Consider the following 16,301-nt stretch of genomic DNA (forward strand, 5'->3'; position numbering starts at 1 on the left):
AGGTGTAGTGTCTTAGACTACCGATGAATACTAATGCACTGGCCAATCAAAGCAGGTGTAGTGTCTTAGACTACCGATGAATACTAATGCACTGGCCAATCAAAGCAGGTGTAGTGTCTTAGACTACCGATGAATACTAATGCACTGGCCAATCAAAGCAGGTGTAGTGTCTTAGACTACCGATGAATACTAATGCACTGGCCAATCAAAGCAGGTGTAGTGTCTTAGACTACCGATGAATACTAATGCACTGGCCAATCAAAGCAGGTGTAGTGTCTTAGACTACCGATGAATATTAATGCACTGGCCAATCAAAGCAGGTGTAGTGTCTTAGACTACCGATGAATACTAATGCACTGGCCAATCAAAGCAGGTGTAGTATCTTAGACTACCGATGAATACAAATGCACAGGTAATCAGAGAAGCGGTGTGGCAATCTTTGCCCTGAATCGGAGGGTAGCTTTAAAGGGGTTGTCCAATTACTGGACAAAATTTCCCCTTTAGTGCTCCTTGTGCTAAACTAAGAAAATGAGCAGTATTTATCTGTTCCTTGCTGCCATCATCCAGCGCTACAACCCCACTGTAGTCCTGGCACTAAAACCAGAAGTCAGGTGACAACTGCAGCCAATCAGAGGTAGCAGCATCACATTCCCCTGGCATCATAACGCTCAGGATGTGAGCGCTGATGCCAAGAGAATAAAATAAGATGCTGCAGCCTCTGATTGACTGCAGTGGTCACATGACTTCCGGTGACCTCGTCTGTCACAACAAATGACTAGACCATAGCAGGGCTGCCGAGCAGGATCCCAGCAGCGGGAGGGAACAGGTAAGTAATACTTCTCTTCTTATTTTACCACAGGGAGCACTAAAGGGGGCATGTTGTCCAGTAACAGGACAAACCCTTTAAGGTTAAAATCATGGTTGTGTTCCCACAGCCAATAGACTTTTGTGGAGTGGTTTTTGGTAAAAAAAAACAACAAAAAAAACAAGCAGACCCATATTTCTAATCTTGGCCAACCCATTTAATCTATATTTCATTCTTTGTATTAAATTACTGAATAACTAAAGGTCTAACCTCTGAAGCATTATAGCAGGTCTTAACTCTCGGCAGTGAGAATCCCATTTTATACTCTACAGCTATAATTTGATAAGGATTTGAATTCAATTTTCCTAATCCTGAAGCTTCATATGAACTCATACCAAACAGCCAACCAATTCCTGACCTGTGTATATTATTACATTTTCCTTTCTTCTTCGCCTTCCTACTTGTGGTTATCAAAGATCATTATGCTCAAATATTGACATTGTTGCCTTGGAGAAGCTTTGCTACACAACATATAAGCACATTATCTGCATGTGTGCAATCGTCTTAGATTAACGTTCCCCACTAAACATGCAGCACAAGACTGATTTTTATTTGATTTCATCTTAAAATTACCTAACTATTTTGTACAGCGAAGATCAGGAAAAATCACTAAACTGTCAAATAAATAATACGAATATAGGACTTTTTGTGTTACAGTTTTATGGTTTTGCTAACACTATGAAAAAATAATAATAAGGACAGAAGATATGGAGTTAGGCTGGTCTCACACGAACCGATGGCAATTGCAGATTCTACGATCACCATCCGAGCAGACGATCCGCGGTAAAATGTGGGCATTGAAAGGCATGTACTTCCAAATTTTCCTTCTCATCTGTGGGTACAAATTGCATATTCCAAATGTGGAAGAAAAATCGCAGCAGGCTCTATTTTAATGTAGATTCCGTGTAAATGGCCAACATGGATGCAATTACCATTGCGTATAAGCGGCAGAATCGTTCGCAGACCACTTGGAAATGCCAGGTTTTTTGCTGGGGAAGAGACAAAGAGAAAGAAATATAGAGAGAGAGAAAGAAAGACAGAAAAAGAGAGAAAGAGAACACTAGAGAGAAAGAAAGGGAAAGATAGAAAAAGAGAGAAAGATAGTGAGAAAAAGAAAGAGAGAGAAAGCAAAAAAAGAGACAGAAAGATAGGGAGAAAGAGAGTGAGCGTAAGAAAGATAAAGAGAGAAAGATAGAGAGAGAAAGAGGGAGAAAGAGTTCATATGCAATTTGTTTCCGCAATGGATCACAGGTCTTCTCCTGCAGATTTCCACATGCAGAATCTGACCTATTCGTGTAATCCCGGTCTTACTGTAGGTTTCATTTTATTTTAATATTTTAGTTGGCAAAGGAACACGGGCCACAGATACCCAGGTTACCTCATAGGATGGACGTCATCTCATTACTCCTCTCCTAATTATTGCAAGCCCTTGTACTTTTGTTGCAGAACTTTACACTAGGCGGACACAACTTGGTAGGGGCGAAAATTAAAATCAGCAAACCTCTGAGTCCTCCCTCGTGACTTAATCTGGGCGCCATTTTTTGAATGGGGCTCCATCGGTATGTCGCTCCCTCACCACTCTTATCTGTTCTCCAACACTCCTCTTGTGCAGGGGACTAGGAAAGCCCTCTTACCCTGCTCACATCACAGGAAATCCCACGAGCCGGCCATCCTGGCATCTTTGGCTGGTCTGCGTCTGGTGTCTCCGGCTCCGCTCTATCAGTCCGTGACAGGAATAAATCCATTATCCGCCTTGGTCTTTCCTGTATGGTCCTCTTCCTTGGCATTTTCTTTCCCTTCATCCCTGTAAGTCTACATCTTCTTCATTTTAGCACTTTCCTGTCACTTCTTAGGTCTCTCTTTCGGCAGAGCTCACTCTCTAGCGTCTGCTCCTCCCGCCATCCAAGCCACACATCCTCCACATAGGAACTTTGACCTGGTCTGACAGGTACATTGAGTGACCTGTCAAAGTCAAATCTAATGACACCAAAATTATCCACCAAAGGTCACGCAAAGAGGTCAAAGTGTGGTGCAAGAAAAAGCCTGTAGGCTTTTTTATATTAGATTTTTGCAGGTTATTTTACCATTTGCATGCAGTCGGTGGGACGTATTACACTTCTTGTCTGCATAAAAACGTTCCAGAAGCCAAGAAAATATCCCCAGCGCTCGTGGTCTCCCAGGATATCAACGGACACGGAGGTCCATATAATTATATTTTATTTAGTAATTGCTTAAGTAGTTGTAGTTTAGTAGTTAACACAGAGAAACTTCTTGTCTGCAATTAGTTTATTGTAAATGACATGGCATGTACAGCGCTGGCTTCCCTAGCGCTCCAGGATGCTCTGTCTGCTAGTGAATTGATAGGAGCATGGAGTTAGTTTGTGCTGTCATTTAGACACAGAATCTTTTAATGAAAACTAATTATTGCACACTGCTGCACTATATATACTTTGGTGCCTAAGAAAAAGTCCAAGTAGAAACACCTATAAACATTTTACACAATGCACTTACTGCAGAAAATACTGTAGGTTCCAAGATTCTACCACACTACGGTTCCCGGGGCTTACAGGACCTTCCCTGACTTGCACTGAAGGTCCTTTACCCTGTATTGTCATGTCACACTAGCCGCGATGGCTCTTTGCCACTAGTGGTAAAGTTTAGTCTTTACTGCTAGCAGCTATCAGAGCCTAGCCTTACATGACTATGCCGTTGACTGTAACATGACTGATGTCACGAAGTTAGTGACTAGCCTCTTGACATCATAGTCATGTCGGAGTCCACGGGTCGCCAGAAATCCTCTGCCATGCCACATGTGGCCTGTCGGGCCGTATGTTGTGCAGACCTGATTTACACCAAGTGGATTACATCATCAAATCTGTATTGCATTATTTATTTCCGTCCCGTCTTCCCACTTCAGTGAAAGATATTCTACTGGTAATTATGTACACCCTAGTGTAAGGCAAAGGCCAGACATTACAAGCTTCCCGTCATCGTACGTCGAGTGCACACAATATTCATCTTTTCTCATTGGAATAAACAGCTGTCATAATAAGCTGTTACGACAAGAAGAACATAAGCCAAAAGTGACCTTGTAAGGAGCTGAGCGAGACTATTTATATATGAAACTGTTCTATTAATGTTGTGCACAGATGACATTTCATGATAGAGCTGTTTTCCTGGTATGGTTTACAACTACGTGGGAAAGAAGACTCCAGCACATTACTGTAGTATTCAAAATATGTGTCATTATTTGACATTCTCTTCCATGCTTAATCAAGTTACGTATATTCTGCAATGAATAGAGGCAAGGCCAGCCTTAATTCAGTTGGTACTCTGCGCAGAATTTTTCTGGTGCCCCCACATAAGTAGTCAAAAATAACATTTATTACACTGATTGGGAGCCTGCCTGTATTCTTCTTATGTAGAAAACAGCAAGATAGCAGCATACCCACACCAGAATAGTTTAATTAATACATATGGCACTGGAACCAAGTTCATAAGAACAATATAGTACCAAAACCAAACTCAGTACATAAATGCAGCAAGAACCAACCTTAGTACATAGATGTAATATCAGAACCAAGCTTATAACATAAATACAGCCCCAGAACCAAACTCATAAATACAGCACAAACCAACCTTATTGTGGCTTCACACGAGCGTGTTTTTGTGCGTACATAGTTGCGTTCATACGTGCGCACCCATGTACGTGCAAAAACATGCGTAAATGCAGGTCCGTGCATTGTTTTCAATGGAGCCACGGCTGCTGCCAACGGCTCCATTGACAACAGTGGTCTGCCGGCACCCCTGCATTCTTTTTCAGGGAAGGGCTTTACATATAAGCCCTTCCCGGAAAAAGAAAAATTTTAGTGCAAAAAAAAATAAATATATATATATATATACTTACCTGTCCGCCGCTTCTGTGTCCCCCGCGCGATGAAGAACATATGCGGCAGATGTTTCCTTCATCCCCGCTAGTTAAACCACTTTTAATTGATTTTTCAGGGAAGGGCTTATACTTAAAGCCCTTCCCTGAAATCAATTGCCGGCAGCAGAATCCTCTACCGCAGCTGACATGTGTGACAGCTGCGGTAGAGAATTGAAGAATTCCTCTGCTGCATCTGTCACAGATGTGGCATATGTAGCAGCAGGGAATTCTTTTAACTAGCGGGGGTGAAGGAAACATCTGCCGCATGCGGCAGATGTGTTCTTCATCCCCGTGTGGGGGTCACAGCAGCGGCGGACAGTGTGTGTATGTATATATGTGTGTATGTATATGTATATGTGTGTGTGTATATAATATATATATATATATTTTTTTTTTTTACACTAAAATTTTTCTTTTTCAAGGAAGGGCTTATATGTAAAGTCTTTTCCTGAAAAAGAATGCAGGAGTGATGGCAGACCATTGTTCTCAATGGAGCTGCCGCCGGCAGCAGCCGCGGCTCCATTTAAAACAATGCATGCATTCCCTATGGTGCACGCATGTCCTATCTTTGCAGGCACACGCCTGTAAAGCGTGGACATGTGAACACACCATAGGCAATGCATTGTTGTGGATAGAAGCGTGTTTTTGTGCGTGCGTGTGCACGCAGAAAAACACGCTGGTGTGAAGCCAGCCTTAGTACAGGAATAATATATCAGGGCCAAGCTTATAACATAAATACCACCCCAGACCAAATAGACCTGGATAAGTTGGGGATTTGGGCAGAAAAGTGGAAAATGAGGTTTACAAACTGATATGGAAAAGGACTTGGAGATTTTAGTCAACTGTAAATTTAACTGGAGCAACCAGTGTCAGGCAGATGTTGTGAATGTAAATAGGAGCACGGGGTGAATCAAAAGGGGTCTAGGGACACATGATGAGAACATTGTTCTTCCTCTTTACAAGTCACTGGTCAGACCACACATAAAATATTGTGTGCAGTTTTGGGCATCGGTACTCAAGAAGGACATATCAGAGCTTGAGTGGGTTCAAAGGCGACGGAAGTAATAAATAGAATGGATGGACTACAATACCCAGAGAGGTTATGAAAATCGGTGTTATTTAATTTAGAAAAAAGATGTCTGAGGGGTGACCTAATAACTATGTATAAATATATTAGTGGACAATACAGACATTTTTCCCATCCTCTACCTATACCCAAGGATTGTGGCTGTAATAAGGGGGCGTCCTCTACATCTAGAGGAAAGAAGGTTTTTATACCGACATAGAAAGGGGTACTTTACTGTAAGAGAAGTGAGACTATGGAACTCTTTGCCTGAGGACTGGGTGATGGCAAGTTCAATAAAAGAGTTCAAGAGTGGCCTGGACACGTTTTTTGAGTGCATCTATATTGCATATTATAGTCACTGATTTCTCTGCTGCGTCGGTGATCCAGGGATTATTTGGATTGCTAGGTTGGAGCTGTGAAGGAATTTATTCCCCAAAATTAAGGAAAATAGGGTTCTACCTCATTCGGAGGGGGGGGGGGGGTTGCCTTCCTCTGGATCAATATTGCAGAACTAAGGCTTGAGTATAAGATGGGAAGTCACAGGTCAGACTGATGGGTTTTGTGTGTCCATATAAGTCATAATCGCAGGTGTTACATTGAGCCCTTGTGTTAATGTCTGGAAGGTTCTAACTTTGAATTTACATCTTTTTTCTGTCTCTGTTGCACTTAAGAGGACCTTTCACTATTAAAACTTTTAGATCCATTAAACTGTGATCTGGTCTAGAGGAATGGTTCCCCACAGCTCCCCATTTCTCTGACTTCGCAAGCCATCACCTTTTCCTCTTTCATCTTATAGACAAGCCTAAGTTCTGTGACTCTGGTTTATCTTGATGTAACATTATTTAAATGCTGTACTTTTTCTCTCTTCATTTGTTAACCTGCCAGAGGAAGGAGCCTTGGAGAAAATGTATTTTTTCTGGTTAGCCAATAAAGAAAGCCATCACCTCTACAGTACTTTTGTCTTTTTAATACAAGAGTATTAACCCCTTAATGATGCGGCCTTTTTTTTCCATTTTCGTTTTTTCCTCCCCCCCTTAAAAAAAATCAGAACGGGACGAGTTGTATTTTTCAATGGTGCTATTTAATGTACCATATAATGTACTGAAAAACTTTTAAAAAATTCTAAGTGGAGTAAAATGAAAAAATAAATTCCGCCATCTTTCAGTGCGTCTTGTTTCTACGGCGCACAAAGTGCAACAAAAACATGATAACTTTATTCTATGGGTCAGTACGATTACTACGATACCAAACATGTATAGTTTTGTTTGTTTTTTTACTATAATCCTTTTTTTTTTTTTAAGACATTTAACTTTTTCAATTATTTTCTGCCGTCATCTTGTGCGCGCAATAACTATTTTATTTTTCCGTCGACATAGTTCAGCGAGGGCTCATTTTTTTGCGGGATGTCCTGTATTTTCCGTTAGTACTAATTCGGAATACATACGACTTTTTGATCGCTTTTTATTGCGTTTTTTCTGGGAGACAGGGTGGCTGGAAAGAAGTGCATTTCTGTTGTTGTTTACTTTTTTTTTGGACGACGTTTACCGTGTGAGGTAAATAATGCACTACTTTGATAGATCAGACTTTTACGGACGCGGTGATACCAAATATGTATTTTTATTTTATGATTTAGATTTTTTAATTACAGATATGGCAAAAGGGGGGTGATTTAAACTTTTATTACTTTTTTTTTTTTTACAATTAAATATGCGATGCTTTGATCGCTCCTGCAGTATGACGTAATGCTACAGCATTACGTCATACTGCATTCTGACAGGCCACGGGGTTAGCTTGATAGGCAGTCTCCCTTGGCAGCCCTGGGGCCTTTCAGAAGGCCCCTGGCTGCCATAACACCCACACGTTTCCCCCAATCTCACCGCAGAGGGGCCATACGGGACCCTCGAACATCATTTGGGGGATTTAAATGCCGCTGTCAGAATTCACAGTGGCATTTAAAGGGTTAATAGCCGCGATCGGCCGAACGGATGATTGCAGTTATTGCCCGCGGGTGTCAGCTGTAGTAAACAGCTGACGCCGGCGCTGTATGCAGAGAGGTCACACCACGACCTCTCTGTATACATACCCTGACGCTCCAGGACTTAAATGTACGTCCTGGAGCGGGAAGGGGTTAGACATCGCATAGATTTGTAGGGCTAACTTGGGACTGCACAACTTTCTTGTCCCATGGAATATCCTAACACCCCTTTTGACCGAGCAAGTAATCGGGTAACATCATCAACAGCTCATTCGCACTTGAGCAGCGGTTTTAGACAACATGATTCTCGCTGAGAATCCTGCAGTTCTCGTGCACCAATCATTCAGTGTGTTACATTCCTATGTGAAATTTATTTTCAAGTTAAGAGTATATAGGGTCTATTCACACAGTCATTTGGTTCTCCCATCAGTGATTTAATCTTGCATGACTTGTCTGTCAAAATGATGTCATAAACCTTAATGGAATCTGGATAGACCCGGTGTAAACACAGCCTCAGGGCTCATTCACACGGGCGTATTGTCACCGCGCATTACACACGCATATTTTCTGTGCATAACACGTGGTGAACAGAAGGCAATTAAAGTCAATGGACTTTCATTCTTCCATTCACACCTGCGTGTGGACTGCAAGTGGACACTACATATGATAAGAAATAAATCACAGCATGCTCTATTTCACTGCATATCATACGCAGTCTTTGAATCACAGCCCGTAAGTGACCTCTGCCAGCAGAGAGTAGGGGCTGCGATGCATACAACGGGATACAGGATCTGCATACAATTTACTGAGCTCTTTATGTAGTTTATATCCATATAAACTACAAAATAGTTGTCAAGCCTTAAAATATCTCATACAAAGCGCAATAAAATGGTTAAGAAAACTGTAACACGATTCAATACTCCAGAAAGATTCACAGGTCGTCCTGCAACCTAAAAGGCACACCTGTGTTATAAGTGGTCATTTAGGAATAATTTCTCATTTCCATAGTAACAAACCTTTTCGTTCCACCTCTAAAAATGTTCTCACTGCTTAACATATCCTCTCATCCTGATTTTTAATCTAGTAGATGTGCTATTAACACTTCTTAATTTGCATTAACAGTCATTAAATGGTTTTTTTCTGGATATGCATGCCTTGACTTGACTAATAGAGAAAGGCTAATTGGGTAAAGTTGATTGAAGCTCTTCAGCTTTACTTATGTTCTTCTGACAGAGTTTACATACTAGATATAAGACAATTAAAAGCATCTTTGTTAGGTCTGGCAGATGTGGGCGTCGTGCTCTGATTCTGTAATTGCCTTTTTTCCAGCACTGTCATGGTTAAATTGGTTCTGCCTCTTCCACCCAGCTGCAGATTGTTGGTCATCTGCTCTTGTTTGGTCCTGTATTTGCTGTTTATGCTTGGTCTTCAGTTTGCTCAAGTACTTCCAGCCTGGTCCTGAACTTGCCCATTTCTTGGTTCTGCAGACGGTGTGGTGTTATCCAATTTCTTGGTGATCAGTCCTAACAGGGTTAATCAGTACCTAGGTTCCAGCGCAGGGCCGCCCTTGTCAGGGCCAATTTTCTGCTGTTGATAGACAGGAACTTTCCATCTCCTGCTTCCAGCATAGGGCTAGATCCCCTGGTCACCTTGCATTCCAATTCACGCCTTCCAGCGGTGAGCATCCGAGTTTCCAAAGTCGTCTGTCTGCCCTGCCGATCTGTTCCATCTACTGGCTGGGCAACGTAGTGGATCCACATCAAATCCCTAACAATCTTCTTATGAATCTTTTCATATAATGTTTGTATCCTATGTACACGTTAGCATTAGTCCATTAATTCTGAGAGACTAATATATCCAGAGCCTCCATAATAAAACCAATCAGAAATGGCAAAGAAATCACATCAGAGTTTAAGATATCACTTACATATCACTCTGCTCCACAAAATGCTTATTAGAACTTGTTGTACCCACTTGCATTACAGGGTGTGATTTCCCCTTTAACTCATCAACTCAGTCTTTGATCTACTTTTCAATGTCGGTGATTGTGACCTATTATTGTTTCTTAAACTTTGGTCTCAGTGGTTCCCCAAGATAAAAATGGGTAATGTGGGCAAAGAGAAGTCATGGTGCTAGTCTCATTTTGCCGGTTAATCACATAGACAGATCCACTATCTCTGTAAATTTGTCATTTGTATGCTCGATCTCATATGTGGCCTGGCACAGCGGCTACGCTTCAGATACCAGCAGTAAAATTAAAAAGTCGCCCAAGCTAAAAGAAATATCACACAGAGATAGCTGGCGGAAAGTCATTTATCAATGTTTCAGAAATGCAAAGCAGGAGCAGTGAATATAGGCATATAGTTGAGCACCAGACCATAAAGCTTGGCGTGCCATGGTGATGTGTTATCGGGTCATATTGTGCTGCCTTATTGAGTCTCTGTAGTACATGCAAAGAAACAGAACAATGATTTATGTTATGTTGGCTTTTATGTTACAAGTCAGTATTTTACTTATGCAAAATAATCCATGGCTAGCCAAAATTTAGCCAAAAGCCTAACAATGTATGGTACTGCTACCTATTACAGGAGAGCATACTAGTACAGAACAAAACTAATAGCCACCTTTATTTGAACCTGGGATACTGCAACAGAGTGGTGGAATTTCATATCAAGTTTTCACATTGGTACATAGCTCACATCAACACTCAGGAACAAATATGCAAAAACAAAGAAACAACAAACTGTTAAGCCAGGGATTTATTCCGATTCCCAAATTTGGAGTTGGGGAGGAATTTTTTTTTCTTTATAAAATGAGAATAATTGGCTTCTACCTCATGGGATTTTTTTTGCCTTCCTCTGAATCAACATTTTAAGATAATGGGCTGAACTAGATAGATGCATGCCTTTGTCCAGCGTTATGCCCCTTTTACACAGGCCGGGATTCTCACGATTCTTGTTTGCCTGAGCGAACAAGTTGGTGATGTCATCATCACTTCATCCCTGCTTGGGCAGCCTTTTTAGACTGCACGATTCTCGTTGACAATCATGCTGTTCTCATGCACTAATTGTTTCACACTCCTATGTGAAGCACTGAATGATCAGTGTTTAAACGGCATGAGAAGTGAATGAGCCGGCAATGATTTTTATGCCGGCTGAAACTGCACGACGAACGAGAAGTGCATGATTATCATTCGTCATTGGCTCATGTTTCATCTGAATGATTATCATTCAGTTTCACTTGTTCGAACTATTTTTTTGAACGATATTGTTCCGTGTAAAGGCAGCATTACAAACCATGTTGCTATATTACTAAGACCTTAGGCCACTGATTGAAGTAAGTATTAGATATTTCTTGACCAGCGGTGTCTGGCAGTGAGTCATTGTTCCCCATTCCACAGAATCAGCATACACATCTATCTGGGACAAACCAGCGTGTCAAAAAGGAGAATCATCCATCTTGTATAAGTCTATTGCTTAAAGTAATTTTTTATACAGAACCCAACAAATGCTCCAGAACCAGAACCCATGTCTATGAATAAGTTGGTTATGTAAGCTACTCTAGAGCCTAAGGGCTTAGTCACACGGGCGCATCGGCACTCGTGCACGGGCCCGTGGGACTGAGTCCTTATTGCAGGAAGAAGACGTCCACACTTCAGGAAGGACGACTCCCCGCAGAGCTGAAGAAAGAACACATGACCGGCAATGAAGCAGGTCACATATTCATTCTTCCGGCGCTGCAGAGACGTCCGTCCTGAAGCGCGGCCGTCTTCTACCTGCAGTAACACGGGCGCCGATGCGCCCGTGTGACTAAGCCCTAAAGTAGTTTTCCACTATAGGAACTCATGGCATATCGCTAAAGTATGCCTTCATTTCCAAAATAGTAAAAGTCCAATTTCCAAGACTTGGAAATAGAGAAGACATATTCTACTTAGCGCCTGCCAACTGTAGCCAATCACTGTTAATAGCAGTGGTGTTAATTCAAGAGTGGCAAAATATTTGAAAGTTTACTTTGTACCTATTTGTTATTTTTAACTAATATAAGCTATTTTTGTGGTTTTCAAAAAGTCATATAACCCCTTTAAAGCACTGGGAAGACATAATTGACAGATTACATACAAATGATCTGGGAACACATTAGACCAGTAGATAATACTGGCTGTGCTGTTTGCTCCAAAAATTACAACATCTATATCTGTTATCGAAATATCACTATGATGGTCCATCATAGTCTTGTTCTTATGCATCCCAGGGGCCCATCACTGAGGTATGTCCACTTGAGTAACAACCATTACTGACCTTTCCTAGCTGTGTATATCAATATCCTAGACAAAGCATTGTGGCATATTGTCCTATTTGGAACCATTAGGGATCTTACTATTATGTGCGTAACTCTATGTCCGTTAAGAACAGATATACACACAAATGTGGTTAACACAAAGAAGTATGAGACTGACACTAACCTACTGATAGAAGAAAACCCTACCTAAAAGCAGAGTGCTCTCCCAGATGGGGGCGACCCTACATCAGGAAGCTGGGGTGATCCTGGCTCCACATAGATGGCAACAGGTAATATGGCAACAGATGTTATGCAAATATAAGAACTACAAATATCCAGGAGATACAGTAAGAAGTAACAACACCCCAGCTAAAAAAATATCACCAGACTTATCTGAACTGAGATATTAGACAGGACTCTAAGCCTGAAACTAGATCAGACACACCTTCAGACTGAGAGTATAACTGGTGTCCTCTTTGAGGAGGAGCCAGAGTAAATGTTTACAAACTAACACTGATTGGTCAGCTGGGATACACACCTCTCAGCCAACCAATCTATCCACACACCAGCAGAGAAGTGGTCCCATCAGCAGCCAGTGCTGAAATGACAATGAGCGTGTGCTAGTGTGAAGTCCCGATCATGCGACACAGCTGGCAAAGTAACTCCTGCTTTGAAGGACTTAATTGTATTGCATTGAACAGGCACTATATAATACTACATCTCCCCTACACCAGCTGTTGCAGCAGAGTTTACTGCTGATCAGCAGGGCTTAAAGAACCTGGATACATAAAAAGGCATTGTGTTGCACAATGTGCAGGAGTGGTAATGATTTTTTTTATATATTAAGATAGATCTGTCTAGGGCAATCCCATCATTTTCAATTTGTATGAGATTTAATTGCATCTCTGCTATGCCCACTTCTGTTCACATACTCTGCAATCCTGGTTTTAACCTTTACAGATGCGATACAATTCACCTTGTGATATCATGGCACAGAAAATTATCTTAACACATTAAAAAGTTATTGTTCTATTAATACAACAAAGCCCATTGTAAAGTAATTCAAAGTGTAAATAATCCAGCCGGATAGCCCAGCTCACCATGATATCACATCCAGTTAAGAGTCACGCTAAAGAAAGACCTCTGTATGTTAATTTTAATGTTTTATTGCATCTTTGCTCAACCTCGCCAGGATATTGAAGGATCCCTAGCTCTGTTTATTAATAAGATTTCATAAGCTTAGTTCAGAAGATGTATATACAGTTCAATCCTGGTATATTTTTCGATGGTTGAAAAAAAACAAAACACCTACTGTACAAATCTAAAATTTATGTACAGCATAAAGAGGAGATGTGCAGTTTTGTAATCCTCTTATAATTGGTTTCTGTATTAAAAAACCACGGAGAACTGGAAGTGAAAATTATACAACCCCTTGGTAGCCCGCTTGTGTAAATTACATTTTCATTATTCCTGCATTATTGAGAAAGGATCTTGTTGAAAAACATCTTAGTTCAATGTGATTTCATTAGTTGCCGGAACAAATAAAATTGCTGGATGGGAGGTTGCAGAATGAATCAATAGTAATAGAAAAACAGAAGATTTCACTCAGGTGGCTAGATCAGTGGCTCCCAACCTTTTTAGTACTGGGGAACCGCTGGTAAAAAAATTTCTCATGGAACCTCTACCAATTTCAACCAGGTAAAGACACAACGGGAAATTTTCAACATCAAATTGTTTTAACCCTTTTCAATCCAATTTTGGATTTAGGGTTTCCTAGGGGGCTTTCTCTTTCTGCCATTTTACAATGGTGCCATCTGCTGCCTAGAGCCAGTACTGGGGTATGGGACATGCTGGAGGGGCCCCAGACAACAGAGTGGCCAATAATCTGCAGTAAGAATACCCTGCTGGATGTCTTCTGACATCAGAGCTGTACAGCCTTCAATCAGAATGTCTTTACACGTCAGACAGTGAATTGGAAAGGGTTAAATCCAGCATTAGCCTGCTGCAAAATCTGCATGGATTGCATGTTGAATTTGTTGGGGATCATGCCATGGATTTCCGCAACAGAATGAGCATTCTGTGATTAGAAAATCCATAGCATTATTTTTCAGAAGAAATTCTATTTTTCCTGCTGATGGGGTTCATAAACACCATCCACTTGTATTGTACTGTAAATTGCTGTAGATCTGAGGTACAGAATTCACATCACAAATTTGAAGCAAATCTGCCATGTCAGGGGCCGACCTTATTAAGTAATTTTTTTAAGAAAAAAAAAAAAAAACGCTTACAACAAGCAATATGAAGACATAGCAAAATTATTTAAGACCCCAAAATCAGACCCCAAAATAAATTCTGACTCCAGGACCTTAAATTAATCAGACCCTCACTATAGTAAATATAATCACATGCAGTGTAGGGGCCTCGTGTGGTGCAGAGTGTTAAGGCAGCAGAATGCAGACCTGAAGGTTGCAGGTTCAATCCCTGCATGGTTTAGGTAGCCGGCTCAAGGTTGACTCAGCCTTCCATCCTGAAAAATGAGTAATAAATTACCTGAAAGTACTGCAGAATAAGCTAGCACTATACAAATAACAAGTCTCCTAGTGATCACATCCAGAATGAGTGAGTAATGGCCACACTCTCCCACTCATCTCTGGTCAAGGGTGGTAAATATAGCAGGTGTGCCTAGAATAAGGTGTGTCTACTAGATACAAATAATTTTTTCTTTGTTCCTCAAAAAAAATGTAATGGGCTATTGGAATATCGTAGTACCCCTGACAAGGTCCTATCTCAGTCCAGGGTGGCACCCTGATTGGAAATAGATAAACAACATAACGCTTCACACAAGGTCAACCTACTGGTTCCCAACTACAGGAATACTTGGAACCTGGTAAGTAATGGTGACTCACTGTAATAGCACTTTTACACGGGCCGACAATTACCAGAATAATCGTTTAAAAGAGAGATGACAGGCAACTGTTGGCCGGTGTAAACACAGAATTCGACAGGGCAAGTGAGTGAGAATAACTCACTTGTCAGTCACTTGGTTTTCAGCTCACCTAAAAACCAAGCAACTATATATGAATAACAGCCTGTCTACTATGAATTGAGGCAGGCTACCGAAAGAGACTTCTGGCACCCTCCACCTCCATTCAGTAAGCTATTATTGCTCCTGTGTAAAAGCAATGATCGTTGAGACCACTGTCGGGTGATTAAGTGCCCGACAGTCGTCCCATGTAAATCAGTTATCCCATATAAAACTACCCATAAGGTACTTCACACGGAGTGGAAATGCTGTGGATTTTCCACAGAAAATTCAGCATCAAAATCTGCAGCATTACCCAATCAAAATGCTACTTCCGCATCACCTGACCAGTGGCGATGGTGGCGCTCGGTAAAATATTTAGCCTCTTACATTATCCTCAAAGTACTGACCTTAAAGGGACTTTGTCATTTCCTATAAGTGCCAAAAACTAAGTTATGGTGCTTATAGGACCGGTTCCGAGCAGTCTGGGAGTGTACTTTGTATGCTTAGCGGACTCCCCATTCCTGCTCTGTTACCCCTGGAAGTCGACACTCCATCTATGACTCTTTTTCAGTCAGTGTTCTCTATGGGAGTTCGCACACACTATCTGGAAGAAAAAAAAAGTGTCAAGCTCATCGATGGAGGGCTGACTTCCAGGAGTGATAGCGTGGAAATGGAGAGCCCGATAAGTCTAAAAAGTTCACCCCAGACTCCTCGGGACCTGTCCTACTGTGGTACAACCATAGTTTAGTTTATTATGTTAATAGGACATGACAAATTCCCTATATGACACAAATATTCATCTGTTTTCTCACTCTATACATATCATTGAGCAATAGATGATGTTATAGAGATAGATAATGTTTGAAAACATGACTATTTCATGTTAATGTGAAGAGTTCAGCTCAACAGTAAATCAACTAATCAATAAGTATATTCCATTTTTTATTGCAGTACTGGATCAATGAATACACCTCAACACTGGGCATTGGAGTATTTCATTCAGGAATAGAAATCTATGGGAGAGGTAAGATGAAGATTTGCTTGTTGATCGCTGCCTTTTATTATCATTTTTTCATTTATTCTGTCTTTTGTAAAACTATCTCACACTTGTACAATGGAAATAAAGAAGATTATTAGTTCAATATTTCAGTGCCAACTGCAAAT

At 41.0% G+C, this 16,301-nt stretch overlaps 1 protein-coding gene across 1 annotated transcript in view; it reads left to right on the plus strand.

Annotated features, from left to right (window-relative positions):
* LOC136633012 (deubiquitinase DESI2-like) overlaps nt 1-16,301 on the plus strand; it is a 103,008-nt gene that overhangs the window by 53,076 nt on the left and 33,631 nt on the right. The window contains exon 2 of the mRNA XM_066608402.1: nt 16,089-16,161. Coding sequence (XP_066464499.1) covers nt 16,089-16,161 — 73 coding nt within the window. The remainder of the gene's footprint in view (nt 1-16,088; nt 16,162-16,301) is intronic.

Source organism: Eleutherodactylus coqui, chromosome 6 (genome assembly GCF_035609145.1).
Source record: "Eleutherodactylus coqui strain aEleCoq1 chromosome 6, aEleCoq1.hap1, whole genome shotgun sequence".
NCBI lineage: Eukaryota > Metazoa > Chordata > Amphibia > Anura > Eleutherodactylidae > Eleutherodactylus > Eleutherodactylus coqui.